General features: G+C 40.3%; 1 protein-coding gene across 2 annotated transcripts in view; it reads right to left on the reverse strand.

Moving 5' to 3' along the window:
- Nucleotides 1-23,040, reverse strand: part of LOC129326080 (E3 SUMO-protein ligase ZBED1-like) — a 198,868-nt gene that overhangs the window by 170,541 nt on the left and 5,287 nt on the right. The window contains exon 2 of one of the 2 annotated variants that reach the window (XM_054974187.1): nt 12,972-14,983. The exons of the other annotated variant lie outside the window; for it this stretch is intronic. Coding sequence (XP_054830162.1) covers nt 12,972-14,973 — 2,002 coding nt within the window. The 5' untranslated portion in view covers nt 14,974-14,983. The remainder of the gene's footprint in view (nt 1-12,971; nt 14,984-23,040) is intronic. 2 annotated transcript variants of the gene reach the window in all.

Consider the following 23,040-nt stretch of genomic DNA (forward strand, 5'->3'; position numbering starts at 1 on the left):
CAGCTGTAGTAAAATCACATTGTAACTGGAGTTTTTGCTAGTGAGGCTCTCCTGGTTCTTAGGAGGGGGTTCAGAGCAAACAGCAGGCTGCTTGAGGAAAGGGAAGGTGGAGACAGAGCCAATCTTACTCACTGGATCCAAGTGCTATGCTATTTCCCATACCATTTAATAGTGTCCATCTCCAACCAGCAGTTGTTTCTTCATTTGGCAATTCTTGAAGGTTGCATGTCTGACTGCCCTCTGACAGAAATGCTCTGTAAGCTTTTCTCTCCCGATAAAGCAACTTGAAATATGTACCTTTCTGTGTTCTTATCACTTTTGGTAGCCCATGCTCATATTTAACTTACTTTAGAAAATATATATCTTCCTATTGCCTAAGATCAACACTCAAGGCAGTTAACAGCATAAACCAGTAATGTTAATCAAAACAGTAATAGTAATAGCAGCACATTAAAAATAAGCATTAAATAGTTCTAAAAGAGCAGCCAATTTAAATTCCTAAAGTAGACTTAAACACAGGCAATTTATATAACAGCAGCAGTCTAGAATAAATGCAAACAAGCAACTGACTAATAAAAGCATAACATCCCAGCACTCTGTGGCATCAAAACTCAGCTGAAAGAACATACCAGCTATCTCAAGGCCACCGTACAATTTATGTAGGGATGTGTTTATAGCCTCAAGGGCTACATAAAGCAGTTTTGTTAAAGGGTTGTATGAAGCAAAAAGGGGGGGATGCTTATCATCTCTTTAGCTCTCGTTCAGCCTCACCTTCAATGGCAAATGCACAATAAATCACCATAATTCTTCTTCTGTGGACTCATTTCTTCAACACTACCACATAAGAGACTGACTTTGATTTTTTAAGGACAATTGTGCATTAATATCAGTGAGCTTAGACTGGAGTAACTCTTCTTAGGATTGCACTAAATATATCTTTAACAAAACATTACATGTCTTAAAAGTAGAGATGGGCACGAGAAACGAACCACAGAACAAAATTCCATATGGAATGGCTGGTTCGTTTGCACCGAAATACGCGTTCAGTGGGAATCTGTGTTTACAGAACAAATGAATTTTTCCAGCCGTTCCATGGCCAGGTTCGGAGTTTCACAGCTGAACCCAGCACAGGGTCTGTGAAACTGACAGCTCCTTTCTCCTGCGCAGGGGCTGGAACAGTGCTGGGTCTGTAAAACTAACAGCCCATGCAGCAAGAGAAAGAAGCTGTCATTCCACAGACCCCACACTGGAACCGGTGCAGAGTCTGTGAAATGACAGCCTCTTTTCCTGCTGCTCTGGCAGCGGGAGGAAGAAGCTGCCATTCCACAGCCCCTGTGCCGCTTCCAGCGTGGGGTCTGTAAAACTGACAGTCCAGCAGCAGGAAAAGAGGTTATCAGTTTCACATCCCCCATGCTGGTTCCCGCACGAGGTCTGTGAAATGACAGCCACTTTTCCTGCTGCTCTGGCAGCAGAAGAAAGAAGCTATCATTTCACAGATCCCGTGCTGGTTCCAGCGTGAAATGGACAGCCCGTTTCTCCTGCTGCCCGGGCTGTCCGTTTTACAACCCCACAGCGCGGGGTCTGTGAAATGGACAGCCTGGGCAGTAGGAGAAAGAAGCTGTCATTTCACAGACCCCACACCGGTTCCAGCATGGGGTCTGCAAAACTGACAGCCTGGCAGTAGAAAAAGAGGCTGTCAGTTTCACAGCCCCCACACCAGTTCCAGCATGGGGACTGTGAAATGACAGCTTCTTTTCCTGCTTCTCTGGCTCCTGCAGCCCAGGCAGCAGAAGAAAGGGGCTGTCTGTTTCAAACGCCCGGCACAGGGCTTCAGCAGCTGATGTAGGGCAGTTGAAATGCCACGGAACAACGAACCACAAGCTAGGAAAAGGCCAGAAGTTCGTGGTCTGAGGTTCCATGGAATGCTACGAACCACGAATCACATGGTTCGGGGTGTGTGTTTTTTGGCTCATGCCCATCTCTACTTAAAAGTTACTGGACAGCATATTCACTGGTGTTAGGAACCCCTTAAGCTCTAGATCACATCAGGCATCAAATTCATAATATAATGCACTCTTAGTAGAAATTATCAATGAAGAGGTATACCCTATGCACACTGGACTAGCAGAAACAGATTTCTTTCCCCTTCTCCTTCACCAAAAAGCGCCCTGTAATCTATAAAGGGTTCTACAGAGAGCTGAAGAATCCTTGCAGACAAAAAGCTATGTAAGATAAGGAGAATGTTATAAGAAAAATTGGGTAAGATAACACTTCCTCCCTCTTTCATCAGTGAATCTTCAGTGGAATACGTCCCAGTGAAGACTGGTTTGCTGCTCATTTGGGAGTTGAGGTGTGACCATAAAATAGTGAGGTGATCTAGTTCTATAAATAAGTAAATGCAGCAGTGTGTGAATTTATCCATATGCCTGGATTTAAGAGTCTTGGTCTTGTTTTAGCCTCTTCACAACAGTCCAAAAAGAAAAAGAAAACCAGGTGTATGTGGACTCTACTATCTACTTTTTTTTGCCGTTTTCCTTCTCCCTTTCCTGCCAGAGGCATCCATGCCAGCCTAAGGTCCCCAGCCAGCTGCATTCAGGCAGATGCCTTCAGGTGGAGTGGATGTACTCCCACTTCCTAGGGACAAAAAGAAAAGACACTTCTAGCTGACAACCAATTATTAGAATTGCCTTGCTGGATCAGGCCATCTAGACCACTATTTCACCTCCATCGGTATCATTATATGCCTGGATGCTGCAAGCGGGACATGCTGGAAAAAGCAATCTCCCCGCTGTTTGTCCCCCGTCTCTGATAAAAGGTTCCATTTTTAGCTATCACAGATAATAGCTGCTGAAAGCCCAGTATCTCCTGTGAATTACCATACCCATTTGAAACAGCAGGTTTCTTCCATTAATTCCTATTCAGGTACTTTCATGCAGGCCCCAATTGTCACACTAAGTCTCTATAACACCCGCTGAAAAAACGAATCACAGACAATTGAAGTATCTAAGCACAACTATCATATGGAATAATGAAGCACGTGTCATATGTGTAATAATAAAGCAGATCTCATGTTGCCTTACATCACTGTCAATACAATCCTACGCAGAGTTACTCTAGTCTAAGGCCACTGAAATCAATAGGCGTAGACTGGAGTAACGCTGCATAAGATTGCACTGTGGACAACTATACAAAGTTGTTGGCACCTGAGATGACTTGCAAACATGGTTTTCTAAACTCACTGATCCCATACTGATTGCATTTGTTTTTTATGAAGAGAAACAGTTTTATACTATCAATGCTAAAAGTGTATTATTCCAGTAAAGAATATATTGGTTCATAAGAATAAGCTTGATTAATAGAAATAGCTCCATTGTATACCATAGCTGTCATTTAAATTGGAAGATCTTAAAATGTAAAATAAAATTATAAATATATTGTGTGTGAAATACTTTGGGTTTTTTTTAATATTCATTATTTATTTTTTCAGTTTGGTTGTACCATGCCTCCAAATTAGAAGCACCATTTAGCAGATGCTTTAAACTGCAGCATTTTCATGGTTTTATTCCCTTATCTTTTATATCAGCAGTAGAAACTTCTTAAATTTAAGTTTCCAGAATGTGAAGAATTGGTCTCATCACGTTAAAAACAAAACTGTTTTTGTAGCAAATTCCAACCTATTTGATCCAATCCATGACCAATTATGTTAGACTGAATGACCCATAAATAAAATCATTCATAAACAGCTCCTTAAATTCTGAAAAGCTGATTCTGAAACAGTAAGGTCACCTTGAGGAACACAGCGGGAATGACGCACATGGACTGGAGCGGAACAATAGAAGACAATCAGCAGAAACACCAAACACTTAAGTGTTGCCAACTGGGGTGGGGAGTCCCTTAAAAGAAGCTTAATGAGATGTTGTATACCAGGTTATATTATGTGCCTCCCTGATATTACAAACTTTCACTTGCCCATTTCCACACATTAGTGGGGCGGGTCATTTTTTTTCAGTTTGCTGGCAACCCTGCATACACTTGTAGAAGCTCTAGCTCCATTCAGATTATAGCTCACAGGGCAGATGTTGCATCCCACTCTAGTTCCTGAGGATTCATGGACCCTACAGGTGGCTTTTTTACAAGAATGTAGAGGGAAGAGACCCTGACCTGAATATTCCAAGCAAGCCCGATCTTGACAGATCTCAGTAGCTAAGCACTACAACACTGGACTTGGTTAGTAATTGGATAAGAGCCCTCCAACAAAGACCGCAATTGCAGAGCAACCACTTCCGTTCGTCTCTTGCCATGAAAACCCCAACAAGAGATGCCATAAATCAGATGTGACATGATGGTACTCTTCATCACCAAGGGGAAAAGGATGACATGTATTTCAATAACTTTCTCCATTGGATCCAATCTCTTTGCAAGGAGCAGGGGAATTGCAGGCTTACACCTTTTTTTGTATTCCTTGCTCAATCCGTTGCTTAGCAGAGGGTATGTGTATGGACTTTTTACTTTTAACAAATTTACTATTTTGAATGCCAGTAGTTGTTTTCTGTGCCATACAGACCTCCACTGTTCAAACATGCTATTTAAAATGGGCACCAGAGGAAGAAAGGCAGCTGTTTCTAAATTGCTATTTCTGCAGAAGTGCATGCGTGTGGTAAGCTGTCCCCATGGTAACCAGTTGCTGGGTAGAGTGAGATGCAGGCATTAGAGGGAGCCTCACAATGGCAATGTGGGAAGTGAAGGTGGGAGTACTGGCCATTTCAGCAGGTAATTCCTAAAACAAACAGTTGGTAGCAGAATTCCAGAGAAATGGAGACATAGAGCGGAACCACAAGTGACAAAAGGCACAGATTGGACACTTGTCTGCTTCCCTCAAGTCTTGATGGGAAATGTAGGCAGCTTGGCGGAATGTTGGACAAGTGACAGTTGAAAAGTCCATTGGCAGCAGTCGGAGAGCGAAGCTGCGAGACCAGGATGCCTACATTTCCCATCAAAACTTGAGGGAAGCAGACAAGTGTCCAATCTGTGCCTTTTGTCACTTGTGGTTCTGCTCATAGAAAACTCCGCCAGGTGAACCAGAAGAATGGTGTGCTGCCAAGCAGAAACTTGGGACAGTCACTAAGTGCCTAGACATCTCAGAGGGCCAAACAGAACAAGTGTTTGCAGGTCAGTAAGGCTGCTCCATTACACCAGCCACCAAGAATAGCAGTCTTGCTACTTACTTATCCATCCAAGTGAAAGAGAGGCTTCAAGAGCCCTGATCATACAGGTTTTCATTCTTCCATCCAATTTTTATTGCTACATTATCTCTTGTATATATAAACAAAACCAGCCAATGAAAGGGATTCAGGTATAGTTATCTCAGAATAGGTCGTATAATAGGCCCTAATTCACTAATGCTCCAAATTTCAAAGCAGTTTTTCAACCCATTCTTATAACCACTCAATAGACTAAAATTGTAATTCATTTTTATCTGAATCAAACACACTCACAGATCTGCCATGTCCTTGACAAGTATTATTTTCTACATCACATCACAGATTGCTGAAGCATGTATTGCTGTTCAATGCTGAACAATGAATGTCACCTAAATAGGAGGCAACCCTAAGAGACTAACAGAACAGTTTCTGGAGTGGTTTGTTCTTTACCATTTCCAGTTCTCAGAAGTACTTTCTGGGAGAACAGCAGTTCAGGCTGTTTTGTACGATGCAAGCAGCTTTCTCTATCCTCTGTCTTGTACTTTAGATTTGGGTGCACCTAACCAAACTCTTCTTTACCACTCCGCTGATTTTTACTAAAGGTTGACTAACAGATCTCATACAGACTCTTCAAAACTCACCGAGATCATAGAACAAGTTTCAGGCCCCTCTGGATTCTACCAAGATTCAATATGTGTAAGCACACAAACATAAACATGTTTTGATATAAGTACAAACAGCAGAGGCTGTCACTGGCTGAGATATATACCCAGCTGAACCACTTGAGCCTCGAGGCTTCATTATGTGAGGTGGCCTTTTGACAAAGATATAAGGATTAACAGAAGACTCCTGAATTGTAGCTGTGTTCCATTCCACTGAGCAGCAAAACACAACATCCACTACAATCTAGATCCAGGAAAGCTTACACACAGAGCAGGAAGTACTTTCAAGTGTATCCTTTTTTCATATAAAAGCAAAGCAAAACAACGTAGAGGCAGCTTGCTGACATCACAGAATAGAATAATTCTGCACTTAGTTCGAGAAAAGGTTGCATAAATAGATCCCTCTATTTGTGAAATAATGGAAGAGCAGGAACAAATTCGTACTTAGCAGAGTTACACTTTAGTTCAGTTCCCATTTAGAGAATGGTGGTCATTTCCAAACTGAACTCAGGGTCTTTACTTTTCTGTTGCTGCTCCATTCCCAGCTGAAGCGTTTCCAAATGCTGTTTCGAGACTGGTAGCCTCCCTCTGATTTCCCCCCTGCTGTTTCTAAGTTCTTGGGCTGGGCTTTCCTTTGCCCACTGGATCCACTGAAGGATCGCACTTCTGCTACGTCAGCAATTTCATCACCTCAGAGGCAACTATGTGCCCCCGACCCCACTTTCTGCACAGGCTATATTAACACAGATAATGTAAAGTGGTATTCTGCAGACAAGAGTTCCACTTTTCTAGACCCAAGGTTGCATTTTTTAACTTCCCAGTTCCCTCTCCAAAAAAACTCAAGCAAACCTTTACAGGCTTACTGGGACCCTTACTGGGGAGGAGGTGGGAGGAAGTGGTGCATGTAAGAGAATGATCTTCACCATGCTCCCTGATTTTGTAGATGTTGCAGCAACATCTCAGTATAATAAAACCATAATAGTGGGCTGTGCTGCCCTATTGATATAAATAGGAAAGCTTTTTTAAAAACAGCAAGAGCAAGAAAGGAAAAATAGTAGCAAGCTCTGAAAAAAGGATGAGCTAGAAAGCAGACTGTGAAAGCTGCTGACTGTGGGCAGAACCTTTGAAAATGCCTCAAAATGTACAGTCCCATGCCCCCCCCACGCCAAATCTTTAAAAATGATCCATTCAAAAATTGGTGCAAAGATGGACTGAGGGAAAAGGGGGGTGGGGCAAAATTGGCACAGCACTGACTGGCAAATGATACTGTCCATAACATCTGAGAAAAAAAACAAAGTGGTAAAGAAGCTGAGCAACAAAAAGTCTATGCGGAAATGCTGGGAATTAAATGGAATTTGTGTTCGCACTCTGGAGTCCTACAACAGATGCCTGTGTGTTTCAGTGCGTTACAGGATGAACAGAATATCAGATTGAAGAACTTATTCGCGGGAACAAAGCTTAAGAGAAGAAGAGCTACGAACACATTTTTGTAAATAATCCAAGCTTAAAGCATTAAATAAGACAACACACAACATTGGCTTTTGGATCATTAAGACATGTCTTGTAAATCATTTAGAACTTTATTTTGGATACCAAAAATTTAAAAGGGCCAGAAATACATTACCATGGCACCAAGAAGAATGTATCTAGGGAAATGAAGAGTTTTTAATAATAGGAAATTTCAGTTCAGAACAGGAGAAAGTTGACAGGCTTTGGGGAAGAGGGTGTTTGGAACATCAGAACTGGGGAGAGTAGTTAAACCCAGTAGGAAAGCAGATCCAAAATGTATGTGAAGCAAATTATGTGAAACAACTTGCAATTCTCTTAAAAGCTTTACTGAAATGAAGGAAGAATACACAGCCGCAGTATTTGGTGTTTTGCCAAGTACAGCTCCCATGGGAGGTTCAACCCCAACTTGAGAGATCAATCTTTCCCTATATCCACATTTACTGCCCTTTAAGGTTCTGTGTGAATATGCATTCTTGCAAAAAAAAAAAAAGCCCCATATACCTAAAGGCATAATGAGGTGACATTAGCTTAACATTAATTATCTTACTACATTTGACTGACATGTTTTAAAACGTATTTCCATGCTTTCATTAATTTTACTCCTACTTTCACCCCTTTTCACTACTCTGACTTTCTCTTTGTGGATTCAGTTAGACTACCTTTATATTCTTCTCTCTCAATAAATATGAGATTTAAAACAGAAGTGAATGGGATGAGATGTTAGTACAGTAGTTGGTCAGTTTGGTCAGGAGGGCAGATTTAAACAGAAAAGAAACTTTTGGATGAGTTTGGCAGAGATGACAGGACAGAGATGAAGAGCTGAGGAGAAAAAGGAAGAAAAGGCAGAAAGGATATGGGAGCTGGAAGTACAATCATCAGCGGACAATTTACAGCTCTGGAAATACAATAGGGGAATAGGGTAACAGTTCAGTGTAAGCGTACATATCCAGCATACATTATATCCCTAATTCAATCTTTAGTACGTACACTTAAATTATCTCCAAGCAAGGCTGAGCAAAATAGACCACTGGCTCTCAAAGGTTCTGAAGTTCTGAACGATTTCTAAACTTATTGTGCTTTCAGGGCCCACCTGCAAAGTCACTCCACACTTTCTTCTTCCTCAGCATAAACAACACTGTCACATCAGATAACACTGAACAACTTTTATTTTCATATTTAGTGTGTGTGTGTGTACACACACACACACACACACACACACACACACACACACACAAACAAAGCATTTCTGAGCAACAAGTTGAATTTCATGGCCATTGCACATATTATGCACTGGCAAACCAAATTTGCCACTCAATCTCCCCCAGAGTCTCCTCTTCTAGCTCCTCTTCCTCGACCTCCTCCTGCACAACCTACCTGTGAGAGAGAATTGTGATCCACTTTGGGGTCCTCCTGATCCATCTTTTGGGAACTACTGCCTTAGCGCACACCCTTGGAGAGCTACTATAATCAGTGGAGTCAGTATGAGCTACATGGGTCCAGGGGTCAGTAAAGGCACCTCCCTGTGTTAAAAAGAAACCTAGTGCCTTCTGCAAAGGACATTAACAGACTGAAAGGCAACGTCTGCTGTTCAGCGGCAGATCTGAGTTTTACTAGCTAGGCCAGATAATGAAATATAGAGTCACTCATTTTATAATATTACAGCCATTGTAGAATAGAGGTGTAGGAATATTTTTAACAAACGTAAGTTGGTATTTAGTTGTAATGGAATAAAGTTTTCATTGCAACAAGAGAACTCTTAATGTTCTAAAATTTCACCTTGAGATTACACATACATATAAGATTCAGGAAACTGCACCCTTATTCAAACCAGATCAATACCACTATTTCATCACATACTTTCTGTCTTAAGCTCAGAGGTCCCCCAACCTTTTTGAGCTTGCAGCCACTCTTAAAATTGTGACACAGGGTGGTAGGCGCAAGCACAAAATGGCTGCCAAAGGAGGTAGAGCCACACACTCAAAGCAGCCTACTCAAAGTGTAGGAGAGAGGAAGGTAATTAAAAATACAGAGAGAATAAAACAAACACTGTAGTGGCAGCTGCCTCTGAAACAATATTATTTTTATCTGGATTTTCCAAAACATTTTCAGGGGCAAATCAGAAGCCTTGCAGGGGAAGAACCACACCTGGCCCCAGACACTTTCTAAAAACACTTGGTAGGCACCAAGAAGGATATTGGCTGGTATCACAGTGCCCATGGGCATCACATTAGGACCCCTGCTTTAGCTGCTTAAGATTGCACCAAATGAGAACCACCCCAAAAACTTAAATTACATGTCAGACACATTTACAAACATTTCAATATATTGCTTTTGATCATTTTACATAGACTGTGTTTCATTAAAAGATTTATCTAGCTTTAATTAAAACCTCTATGCTACAATATTCAGCAGGCTCTACCAAAGAGTTCTATGATTGTTGCAGAAGGAAATTTACACCATGTTAGTGATTGCATGAATAAAGACAAAGGGCAGTAGTTACTTTTATAGAGCTTTACGAGCAAGTGCCTGGTATCTGTCTTGATCACATTCCATATAGCATACATTCCTGAACATGAAGGTTTATGTTTAGTAGGTATGCTTAGAAGCTAGGAAGAAACTTGATAAAGTCATTAGGAATGAATGATTCCTGAGGAATATATGAAAATGGGATTATATCATTACTTCTCTCAATAAGAACAGAACTGATGATATGTTTAAGGATTCATAAAATTGAAACACCTGTTTAGAAGAACACACCCACATGGGTAAATCTGTGATCAACTGAAAGTTTACAAGCTATCTTAAAGTTCTTAGGAGCTTCTAACAAGATTCTGAAGACTTCTACAAATTGACAAAAATACTGGTTTGTATATTGATATAACCAAATTTATCAACAGTCCTGCAATCTCAAAACTGATACATTACACTAATGCTACAAGAGACTGAAGAGTCCATCTTGCACCTCCTTTGGGGAACAGTAAGCATTTGGACCAATCCGCATAACTGTTCTCAACAAGGGACTTTTTTACAATGGTGCCAAGCTACATGAAACCAAGTCTCATGATTGGATTCACGCATGTACTAAACACCTGCCAAACAAAACAATATATGGCTCCAAATTAATTCCTGGTGAACTGGTCACATAGGCCTGTAAAATCTGTATTCTATTCAGTAAAGTGACCTTTCAGACCATTTCTAATTGGAGTAATGGGGAAATTGAATAGGTAAAGAGTAGTTATGAAGGCATACAGTTTTCCTCTAAATAAGCCATAGATTTTTGACTGATTTTTAACAAAGATTTTGTGAGAGACGCAACTTGCAACTTTTGTTGCAAGTATTAATCAGTAGTGAAAACAAGAAACCAGTATTTAGTCAAGACCTATTGCTAGACGTGAAAGGAATTTTTCAAGTAATCTGAAAAATCCTTCCAAAATTTCATTTTGAAAGAGGGTATTTCCACATGAAGATCTGACAGGAACTGAACATTCTATAATTGGGGGGGGGGTGCTTAGCAGTCAAACCCTATCCTCACACTAATAGGGAAGTTTATGAATATGGCTATATCATAAACCCCTTCTCCTCATGTGCCCTGAGCACAAGACATGGTGCCTGGCTGGGCAGAATGGATCCCAACCTGGCTGGAGAAGGAAAATCACTGAAATGTGAGTCATAGGCAAGGCTGACTGGCTGCTCCATACCCCACAGATGTGCAGAGATGTAAGACTAAAGAGGTCTTCTAGAAGTTCCTGAGTTCATCTCATCCACACCCTTTCATTCTTCTCCCTTCCTAATCATGGCTATTCAGGAAACTGATAGCCCTTGTTAACCAGCAATCATGGGATACCAATCACTTTTCTTACCTTTAGTGACACCCAGGAAAGTACAATCAAGCCTTTCTCAACTCATTGTCTCACCTCCTGAGAAAGCCATTAAGCTATTGTTTTGAGGCAGAAGACGCAATCCTGCCCCATGGTACGTCCCACAGTATAATTGGACTGCCCGGCCATGTGCTCACTGTGTGTGTCCTGGGATCCTAAGCACATGCTCAGATGCATGTCTGAGCCTTCTTGCCACAAAGCGCTGGTCTCTCAGCCACGTCCCTCTACAGACGTCCTCTATCCCCTAAACTGGTAAACATCGCCCAACCCTGTACTCCTCTCCCTCTTCCCTGTTTTCTAGTTAGTTTTGTGTGTATGCTGTGTGATTTCTTGTGTGTGTTTTTTAATAAAATCTTTCCTGTTGAACACTCGCCTGGTTCTTTCAGAGAGTGGTCTAAGGGAACAATCCTGGTTTATGTTGGTAGAAAGGTCCCTATTTACCTCCTCTCACTGCATCTCCTTGAATGCTAATTCCTCGATCTCAAGGAGACCCTTTCCTCATTTACTGTAACAGGAGAGTTAACATCCATTTTAGAATTAAACATTTACTTCAGTTCCAGAATTGGGAAAAAGTCCAAAATGGACTAAATCAGAACTTTCAAACCTGTATTTACTTATTTGTAAAGGGGTAATAGAATAAAGACCACACAGTTGGCATACTTAAGCCAACTGGGATCACGGGGTATTCACGCCCATACCAAATTACAGCTGTAGCATAAAACACTAGGTCTTGGCAACATGGTACACTAACTAGCTGTCATCAGTGTGGTGGAGGGTAGCAAAGGTTGTCACCGATTCCTAAATATCAACACAGATATTATACCTTTAACACACACCAAAAAAACCCCCATGATTTGCAGTGTGGTAGCTAGTGGTCCAGCCAAGCTTAAGTATGTGTATGCTGGTACAGCAAATCTTAAGAGTTGCTTTACATGTTTATTTTCCTGAAGGATATCTGAGGCATGGGACCTCAAGTACGTATCAGGAATCTACAATATCCACTCAAATAAAAAGAGAGAAAAAGAGAGAGAATGCATAGGCAAGTATGGCTTCCAACACATACATTATTTGCCGGGGAAAGTTACATGTGAAGCAGGCCATTGAAAAAGATACTTTAATAGTTCTTGATGATTTGACACATTATGAGAACAAGTTTTTAAATCAAAGTTCAAAATTTAAAACTACTTCAAACAGCTTTGCAAGCAAATTAGAACACTCTGTTAAGACTGCTCATTCATAGCATCTCTCTATAAGGTAAAAAGTGCTGTGTAAATTGCTCAGAAGTTACCTTTTACGCCAATGATTTTACTTATGTTTCTACTGAAGGCAGTGGAAACTAAGTCTGGGTTTCATGAGAATTAATTCTCTTCCCTGTCTCAGTGTTTCAGAGTCAAAGGTCACAATAAAGTTTTAAGACAAGAACCAGACATTATTTATACATGCACACTCACACATATTATATATAAGTACAAAGAAAGCTATGTGACATTCACTCAGCATTTACAGTATACTTATCATGAGAAATATTTGGTGATGTAAGACAAATATCCTCTCTTTGATGCTTAAAATGTACCAGGAATATTCAATTTATATGAAACCACTGTCTCGCATATTAAAGAAATTGCTATTGATATTTGCTGTGTCACTTAAATTAATACTCTGTTCCTGTTCCAAGCCCCATTCCCCTTCATCCTCATCTTCAGGTTCTGCTTCAGACCCACTGCGAGCATTCTCATACAAAAAGATCTGTTCATCTACGTGAGCTGGAGCCAATCTATTTCTCTTGGCGCTAATAACATTGGCAGAAGAGCTAAAAAGACGTTCAGGGAAGATTCTTGTGGCCACAATGCACCAGTACTTTTGAAGCACCTTCGGTAAAACAGGAAATAAGGCTAGTCTATCAGACCACCACTTTAGTGGATCCTCATTTAAGCCAAGGACTTTTTGTGACTTGAAATTGCTCAATTCTTCAATTATTTGTGCATGCCATTCCTCTTGGTCTTCAACACCCCCAGTCTGGCAAAAGATTTCTGCAAGCATATTATTAATAGCACTGATAGGCGGAGGGGGAGGTGGGGAAGCAACTACCACTTTTTTCAGCGGTGGCTCTTCAGAAACTGTAAAAAATTGTTCTTCAGGCCTGAATGTGTTCTCTTTTACCTTTTCTATAAGACTTTTTGCTTCCTCTACCACTCTGTTTTCAACCTGCTGCCTTTCAAATGCAGAAAGAAAGGGTAGTTTCTTGTATCTTGGGTCCAAGAAAGTTGCAACATTAAGAAACGTATCTATCTCAGGAGTATGCTGGTATGTTGTAGCTAATTCCTTGGCTATCACTTCCTTTGCCATACTAATTTCTTTCAAGTCATTTTCTTTGATGTTTAATGTTGTATTCAACAGCATATGAAGGAGGGGTTTCACCATACTTATTGTTGGGTATTTAGAAGCAGACAACATCTCAGCAACCTGCTTGAATGGCTGAAGCAAATCCACCAAGCCTTCAATTGTATTCCATTCACTGGCTTCCAACATGAGATGGTGATTGTTGCTGTCCTCCACGAGAACAGCCGCAATAGCAAACTGCTGCTCTTTAAGTCGCTGTAACATAGCAAGAGTGCTTCCCCACCAGGAAACACGATCACTCACAAGCATGCAGTGCACACCGCTCTGCTGCTTCTGTTTCTCACTCAACATGTACATGGCTACCGCAGACTGCTGAAAATATTCTACCAGTTTACGACACCTGGATAGGAGACTGGACAGCTTAGGAAGCTGAAAAGCTTGTTGCATCCCTACATTAAAAGTCTTCCCCAAACAAGGCATCTGCACTTGAATGTCCAGAAGAGAACAAGCTTTCACTATGTCTTTCCCATAATCCGTTGTAGCACCAAAAACTTTTGAATTAAGTCCCCATTCAATGAATATTTCGTAAAGGACACGTGTAATGGTCTCCGCAGTGTTTTCTTCTGGCACTTCAAATGTTTTTAAACACCTGGAATTAATAACCAGGAAGTTGGATGAGCCATTGCTGAGGAAATGAACTGACAGTGTTACATAGGATCTGTTCTGGTTTTCACTTCTCCACATGTCAGTGGATATGCCACACCACAGGATATCAATGAGTTCTTTTAGCACAATGTCCTTAAGAGCATGATATTTTTCAGGAATGGCTTTAGTGCAAAAATACTTCCTGCAAGGAAGTTCATACCTGGAGTCAGCCGTCCTCAGGAGAGTCTTGAAGGTGGGCTCATCTACAATAGAAGGAGGATATAAGCCCTCGCATATCAGGCTGATCACAGCAGATGTCAGCTCCTGATGCTTTTTGTTCTCATAGTTGTGACTCATCTTCATAATTAAAGTGTCCTGAACAACCTGCTGAGATGATTCTGGCTTGAGTTTTGAAAATGCAGTTGCAAAGGCCTCCCGCATTTGCTCAGTGTTGCTTTTCACAAATTCACAGAATTCATCGGGATGATTCTTTTCGAGGTGGTAAGAGAGGTTGGATGTATTTCCTGAATAGGCAATCTGTGCCATACAAATACGGCAGTAGATTTTCTTCCACTGTAAAATGCATCCTTCTGCATTGGTATCAAAGCCAAAGTACTTCCATACTTTACTCTTTGCTCTTGGATGGGCCACTAATTTTAGGTCTGATGGTGAAGTTTCCAAACTTTTATTCTCCATTGCTTCTTGGCCACTGTCCCAGTCTTTTGCCTCTTCACTCATTAAGGAGTACCTGATAAAGGCAGCAGATAAACATAAAATGAGAAAGCACACGTCTGTCACCTGTGTGAAGTCAGTGCTTCTGTGAATAAACATAACGTACCTTATTATTAACATATGAATACGTCTGAGGGTAGCCCAATGCCCCCTTTGTAAAGTGAGACAATATAATAGCATTGTAGACATATGCACGAATTCCGGTTGTAGACAAATGCTTGATTGAAAGTAGAATTAAAAAGCACTATAAATGGAACTAGGAACAAACCATCCATTTTAATTCACACTGATCCCTTTCATTCAAGAAGCTCTTCCACTGAGGAGTTGGGTAATGTTAATGAGTCCACAGACTCTGAGTGATCTTGGAAGCCAATCAAACTTCATTACCATTTCAATGGGGCCATCCCTCTCCTTATGCCATGGCTCCAAGCTCAAGAAAAGGGCCCATCATTTTCACAGGCAAGAGGAAAAATGTTCAGCATGAAAGCACATTTTTGGGGCCCTGGAAATGTTCAACTTCAGGTTTGTAAGCAGGGTGGATAAAAATCAATGATTTTTTAAAAAAAAAATTAAAAGATTTTTTTATTTAAATCAGATTTTTAAATTTAAATTGGATTTTTTAAATAAAATGTTTTTTGAGGAAAAATTTATCTAAAGATAGTTTTCTATTTAAGATACATTATAGTCCAAAGGTTATCATCATGAAATAAGGGTTAGTTTTTTAAATTATGTAATATGAGCTGTATATTCATGCAATGTTTACATTTTTTTGTAAATGAATTCCATTAATCAGTTCACAATGTCATGTTCTTCCAGAGGTTGCTGTAAGATTATTGGGCAATTTTTCTATCTAGAAGATATTATCACAGATGCTTGGTTTTACAGTTCTCAAAACTGTGAATTTGTGTCTGCAGAGATCACATCTCTTCTTCACAGCAAAAAGGTTACAAAATAAACATGCAGAGTTGAGAAAAATACCTTAATCCCATTGTTCCTTTGCAGAACCACAAGTGACAAAAGGCACAGATTGGACACTTGTCAGCTTCCCTCAAGTTTTGATGGGAAATGTAGGCATCCTAGTCTTGAAGCTTGGCTGTCCGACTGCTGTCCAATGGACTCTTCAACTGTCACTTGTCCAACATTCCGCCAAGCTGCCTACATTTCCCATCAAAACTTGAGGGAAGCTGGCAAGTGTCCAATCTGTGCCTTTTGTCACTTGTGGTTCTGCTCTCAGTACACCGAACCAACCCTTTACCTCTTAAGTTCTAAGTTTCAAAAAATTCAATGAATAGAAGATTGTTGGGAGTAGAATATATCAGCACAAGAAGCTAAGTGTGAGGAGTCTTTATGTAGAAAAGAATGAGTCTTTATGTAGAAAACCATGATTTAAATCTAGTCTGACTAGTGATTTAAATTAATTCAATTTAAATCAAATCCACTCTGTTTGTAAGTAAATACGTTCATGACCACCTGTGGTAAGAATTACTTCAAGGTCAAGCAGCAGAGAAGCTTTTACAAACTGAAAGTTGGTTCTCAATCCTCCCCTTCCCCCATCTCTCTGAGGCCAACGACTAACGTAATGTACAGAGCATAGAACCAATATGGGAGACAACAATGGGAGTAACCAAACTGGTTTGTTGTAGCCTGTGTATAGCTTTTTTGGACTTTTAGAGCAGCTTGCCTATTAGAATGCGTGAACAACTGAAGTAGAACCTTTAAAAGAACCCTCCAGTACGTTCTTTCCCACGCATCAGTCCACAGGACATTCAGATAAAGGGGCCAGGAAAACTGTTGCCAGAGTAGAAAATACTGACCTTGATATGATCTGACTCAGTGCAAGGCAGCTTCATATGTTTATATGTGTGTGCACAGGCACAAGTTTGTGGGACTGCAGCCTAAGCCACTTCCCTGAATCAATATTATTCAATTATTGAATTCATTTACATGGGATTTCATCATCAGAACTTGTAACAATAAGGTTTGGGGCCACTTTCTTTCTTACAATATGTTTTGGTTCTTAGAAAGGAGCAACAGAAGACACTGTTCTCACTAATATTAAGCAATATTGCCGGTGAAACAAGTTTAATTTGAATTTAGGCAAGGAAACAGAAAATTAGACCTTTTTTTTTTAAGAAAGAGTCCTCTGGTAGGAGAAGCAAATCATCCTTCTAACATTTATTACTGAAAGTGGCAAGACTTTCCACACTGTTAAACCTACAAACACAGAGACTCTCTCAAAACATAAGACTTCACATATCAGTTACAACTATCTGAAGAGAAGAGAAAACATAAGGATACAGTAAGATACCCAACATAACTTGGCCAACTCAAGAAACCCAGCTTCTCTATCCACCTATCTGGATAGCCTCACATTTAATGCTGATAGGTTTCTAGAGGCCACCAATCTATTGAATATTATCATGGACAGCCAAAATCACACTGCATTTAACACAGAGTAGAGTAATGCTGCACTTGGTGCCCTTTTTAGCGTTTTTAGTAATTATTAGCAGCAGTGCCAGATGGTATTTCAGATGCCAGCATGATGGGAGGCACAGACTTTCAAACCACACAACATCAGCATCTCTCGCCAACTGTCTGATCTTAGTTTACTAGCATTATAGTTGCCAAATTCCTATGGGAAGATGCCTGGTGCCATCACAAGGATGAGTGCAGTTCATATGTGTGGTGTGTGCAGGAAACAGAATATGACTTTTTGATAAGAACAAATCTTAAGAAACCAGGAGCCCTGTGGCACAGAGTGCTAAGCTGCAGTACTGTAGTCTCTCTGCTCCCGACGTGAGTTCGATCCTGGTGGAAGCCAGGTTCAGGTAGCCAGCTCAAGGTTGACTCAGCCTTCCATCCTTCCGAGGTCGGTAAAATGAGGACCCAGTTTCCTGGGGGTAAAGTGTAGATGACTGGGGAAGGCAATGGCAAACCACCCCGTAACAAAAAGTCTGCCAAGAAAACGTCCCCATGGGTCAGTAATGACTCAGTGCATATACAGGGGAGTACCTTTACCCTTTTTTTAATCTTAAGAAAGAAGCTAATAATTGTGTACACCTAGGATCATCAAAAAATCAAGAGCCTACTTATATCCTGCTTGTATCTGAACTACATAAATTTAAAATATTTATCCTGCCCTTCCTCCAAAAGGTGGAATACATGTTTTCCCTTCTGCGTTATTACACTCATAGCAACCCTGTGTGATAACTTACGCTGTGTATGTTATTGATCCAAGATCAATAACTTATCTTTGAGGCAGGGTGGAGATCTAAATCTGGGTCTCTTGTGTTCTGGACCAGGTTCTACTCTAACCACTACACCGCCATCACAGTGGCTATCTATGAGAAACAGGCATACACAACGGCAACCAGGATCAGAACAAAAAGGGATTTAGGTGATGGTAAGAAAATTCCACGTTTGACTGTTTTCTTGAGATGAGGCTAGAAGGGTTATTTATAAAAACAAAGTTTTCACTATTTTCTGGGAAGATCGAAGACAAAGAATTTTGCAAATTTTAACAAGATTTGAGTCCAGCAGCACCTTAAAGGCCAACAAGATTTCCAGAGTATAAGCTTTCAAGAATCAAGCAAAGGGAGTTTTGACTCTCGAAAGCTTATACCCTGAAAATCTTATTAGTATTTAAGGTACTACTGGACTCGATTTTGCTGTTCTACTGCAGACCAACAAGGCTACCCATCTAAAACAATCTACTTATATATTTCAGTTCTTTGGAGGGCTACAAAAGCGATCAATTTTTCCATAAAAGAGAGACTGACTTGATAAAGTATGTAACTTAAGATTCCAAGAAATTTCAAGACAAAAAGGTTAGATAAAAGATGGAAGAATGTGATACAATGTATAAGACAAAATATTGTGTAGTATAAAGAAATGCTTTGATACTTTTCTTCTTGTATTGAATCTTTATTACCTATAATTGACTTTTTAATATCATATACATTAATTAAAACATGTAAGAAGTACCTAATGAAATACTGCTTCTTATACCACTTTGAAAAGTGTAGACTTCCATCTGGAAGCCAGATCTGGAACTTGAGGGGGTGAGGCCATGATTCAGTGGTAGAACATCTTCTTGGCATGCAGAGGGTCCCAGCTTCTATCCCTGGCATCTTCAGATAAAAGAATCAGTTTGTAGGTGCTAGGGAAGATCTCTGGAAATTATTATTTATTTCTCCCCAACAGGAGCCCCAAGGTGCTTTCATCCTCATCTCCCTCATTTTCTCCTCACAACAACTCTGTGAGGTAGGTTAGGCTAAGTGTGTGTAACTGGCCCAAGGTCACCAAGCAAGCCTCCGTGGCAGAGTGGGGATTCAAACCTGGGTCTCCTAAATCCTTGTCAAACATTCTCACAGCTACACCATGCTGGCTCTCAGAGTGCAGCCACAGTGTAGACAATGCTGACCTTCACAGACAAATGTTCCGACTCATATAAAGCAGCTTTATGCGAGTCCCTGGGAGCCTACACGGACCTCTTTACTCTTTCAGCAGCAAAATAACTGTTTGGGGGATGAGGGTGAAAAAAATGAAAGTCCCTCAATTGACTAAAGTCAGGTGCTCAAGAATAAGCAAACACCTATACTTCCTTGATATAAACCTCCAGCCCATAATTCCTATTCATTGGGGGAACAGATCATCCAGCCAGAAGCCACTCGGCTGCCCTGCCCTCACAGTCAAGCTGCATAACTTTGTTTGACAACTGTTTCTACTCACACCATTTTTCTATGCCAAGCTACATTCTTAGAGTCGGCTACATTAGCACAATTTATTTTATTTGTTGGATGTTCAAGGCTAGCAATACTAATTTCTGAGCGGGAACTAAGAATTCCAACAAGTTCTCTAAAACCCTCTAAATATACAGTTGCAATCATATTTGCTGCTGAACAAGAGACAGCCTGAACCTCATTGCTTAAAAATGGCTGTTTTGATTAATATCTGTGCTTGAAAACCTGCTGACACAAATTACTGACCCAATACCATTCTGCTGTATCATTCCCAAGAGGGCATCTGTTTAATTGATCCTCGCTATGTTTTCTCACAGCTTCTAAGCTAAGCTGACACAAGTATGCAATACATTCTGGCTTGAACAGTTCCATATTAAGAAGATTCATATCAGCATCTACTTTTTGTTTCAAGTTCCTCCATTTCAGTCCAAGTTAAGGTGTTTGGGGGATTACCAGAAACTGTAATTCAGCTACAGAGTGCCTCTTCGAATACAGAGAACCTCAGAAGCAAGAGAAAGGAGACCAATAAAACAACTGGCAGGCTTTGGTATTTAATAAGCATGTAGAATCCATTATTACAACAAGCCTGCTGCAAACAAACTAAGCTGAGTTCACAATTAAGATATGCCCTGCAGTCAACCCACCTTCAATCTAGTAGCTGAAGAACAAAAATCTGTCTATACTGTTGTACAGATTGTACTTATGGCTATGAAGTCACACTCCAAACAAACAAGCAAGGGGAAATGGAGATAAATTAGACAAATTAATGTTGTCACGGTTTTGCAGTTCAGTTGGTTAGCTATGCAATGAGCAGAAAGCAACCCCATGATGTTTTTTCTAAACTTGCTGATACCTTTCCACAATCAACCTCGCTTTCCTCCCTGGACCACAGATAAAAGCTACTAGGGGCTTCTGGAAAGCTGGGTGGGATGGGGGAAGAACCCTGAAGTTTCTACTTCCCGCCCTTTCTCATAACTCTCAGTTTTGGCCAGCTATTGAAGCATATCCACTACATAACTTTTGAATCTCAAGAAGCAATACAAAATATATGTAAGCATTCTATCCCCATCCCTTCATAGGCCACATACATTCCCAGAGACGGGAAAAAACACAGATAATAGGAATTTGGAATTACTTAAGGGCCACAATCGGTCAGAGGTCTTCACACTGAACAGACCTGCCCTACCCTACACTTTCTGCTGCATCATGGTAGAACATGGATGCAATTTCTGCCCTTGAGTAGAACATAGGTATGTTGTATGGAAATTCTGCAAAACCTGAGACTGTTGAAGCTACCTACAGATGCCTGCACTACAACTGTCTTCACTATAAAATACATGCACGTATTTCACATCCAATGTAACAGTTATATAAATGTTAATTTCTACTGAGACATCTTGGGGGGGGGGGGTGACTTAACGAAGAGGGAAACTTTAGGGTTTCTTAGACAACAGGCCAACATAGAATAACAACTGAGATCAAAATAAGAAAAGAAGGTACATTACATTTCCAAAGATTTGATGCACAGAGGAGTGCCCTCATTTATAAAATAAAAAATAAAAAGGTGTGATAATTTCACCCTATTTTCTTCCCATCCAGAGCACACCAATCAGATTTGAAAGCTTGAAGTGAGGAGTGTTAAATTGAAGAGTTTAACAGTCAACCAACGGACAAAAAGAGGACTTGGGGTTTGGAGAGAGAAAGGACAGGACTCAGAGATATCCCAACTAGTCATGGAGTCCAGTAGGGACTATAGTGTATGATTTTAGACAGCCAGGGTTTGGATACTTTTCCTTGATAAAAATAATGAATTGTCAAAGCTGTCCAGTTATTGTCTTCAAGTCTGAAATGCTGAAAGAACAAACATTGTGCCCATTAAGCATAACATACCTCTCAGCTCTGCTAACTGGGTCAGTCATCACACTAAAGTGGGAAGAGATTACAGCTCATGCTTACCGACTAAACAATTTATATGCTTTATTATATAATAATAACAATAACATCTGTGCTTATATACTGCTGTTCTAGACAGATTAGGGCCACACTCAAAGCAGTGAACAAAATCAGTGCTGTTATCATCCCCACAATGCAGCTGGGAAGCTGGGGCTGAGGGGAGCGGTTTACCCAAGGCTACATAGCCTTGGGTACAGAGTTCGTGGCAGTCGAACTAGCAGAGTGCTGATTCACAGACCAACTACTTAACCATTTGAGTTATCCACATAATCCACTACACACTTTGCAAGACCCCAGAAAAGAAGTCTTGATTTGTATCTGCTATGGTCTCTGGTACAGGATTAAGGAGCCCTGTGTGTATATATATATTTTTAAAAACACGTATAAAAGAAATCCACTTTACCTTATGCACCTAAAGTTGACAGTGGATCCGATATAGTGTGGATGGTGAGGAGGTTCACAACTCTCCAGCCAAGTGACGTTAGTGGTAAAGTGGTATAAAATAACTAAAGAAAGGCCTGGATCAGGGTTTTAACAGAACAGTTGTCAAGAAGCAGGGTTTTAAAAAAAAATTCAACAAAGAGTGACGCAAAAACTTTACAGCTGAAACTCTAAATATATTTGATGAAGATTTAAGTCCCAGTGAGATCAATGATTAGCTCCTACTCTAAGACTACACCAAACAGTACAAACATTATCTAAAATGAAAGAGAAAGAATTCTATGAATCCAGTCACACGGACATGTTTTATAGGCTCGACTCAACAAAAGATCTGCCATTTGTTTCTCTTAATACATAAGGAAAGTAGCTGAAATCTTCTAGAAAACATACAAAACTCTAAGCCTGACATAAAACAAGTTAGTCAAAATGCATCACAGCAGGAATATTAGTACAGAATAAAGGCAGTTTATTCATCAATATTTGTACAGAATAAAGGCAGTTTATGCATCCAAGCACAAAGGTTTGGTTTGAATTCAGCACTTTATGAAACTATGTACTTTATGAATTTTATGTACTTTATGAAATTTTGTATTTAAACTCTTCACTGCACTGCCATCATCACTACTGGGCAGTTTCAATTCTAAGCATACTCAGAAGAAATAAAATTTCTTCCACACAACCTGACATGAGAAATAGCAAAAGAAATCTCTTATTAGGAGTGTGAGGGCCTGTTTTGGAGCAGGACCATTGTGAGGTGGAGGGGGGCGGTTAGGCCTCCTCCTGTTCCACATACCCAATTGAAAACTACCTCGGGGCACTATGTGGCCTGTTGTGAAAACATAGGTGTATTGCTGCACATGTGGTGAGACTTTTTAAAAGCACTGGAAACTCCTAACATATTATCTAGTTAGGCTTTCAGCAAATGAGCCCAATTCCA

The sequence above is a fragment of the Eublepharis macularius genome, chromosome 3 (assembly GCF_028583425.1).
Source record: "Eublepharis macularius isolate TG4126 chromosome 3, MPM_Emac_v1.0, whole genome shotgun sequence".
Lineage (NCBI taxonomy): Eukaryota > Metazoa > Chordata > Lepidosauria > Squamata > Eublepharidae > Eublepharis > Eublepharis macularius.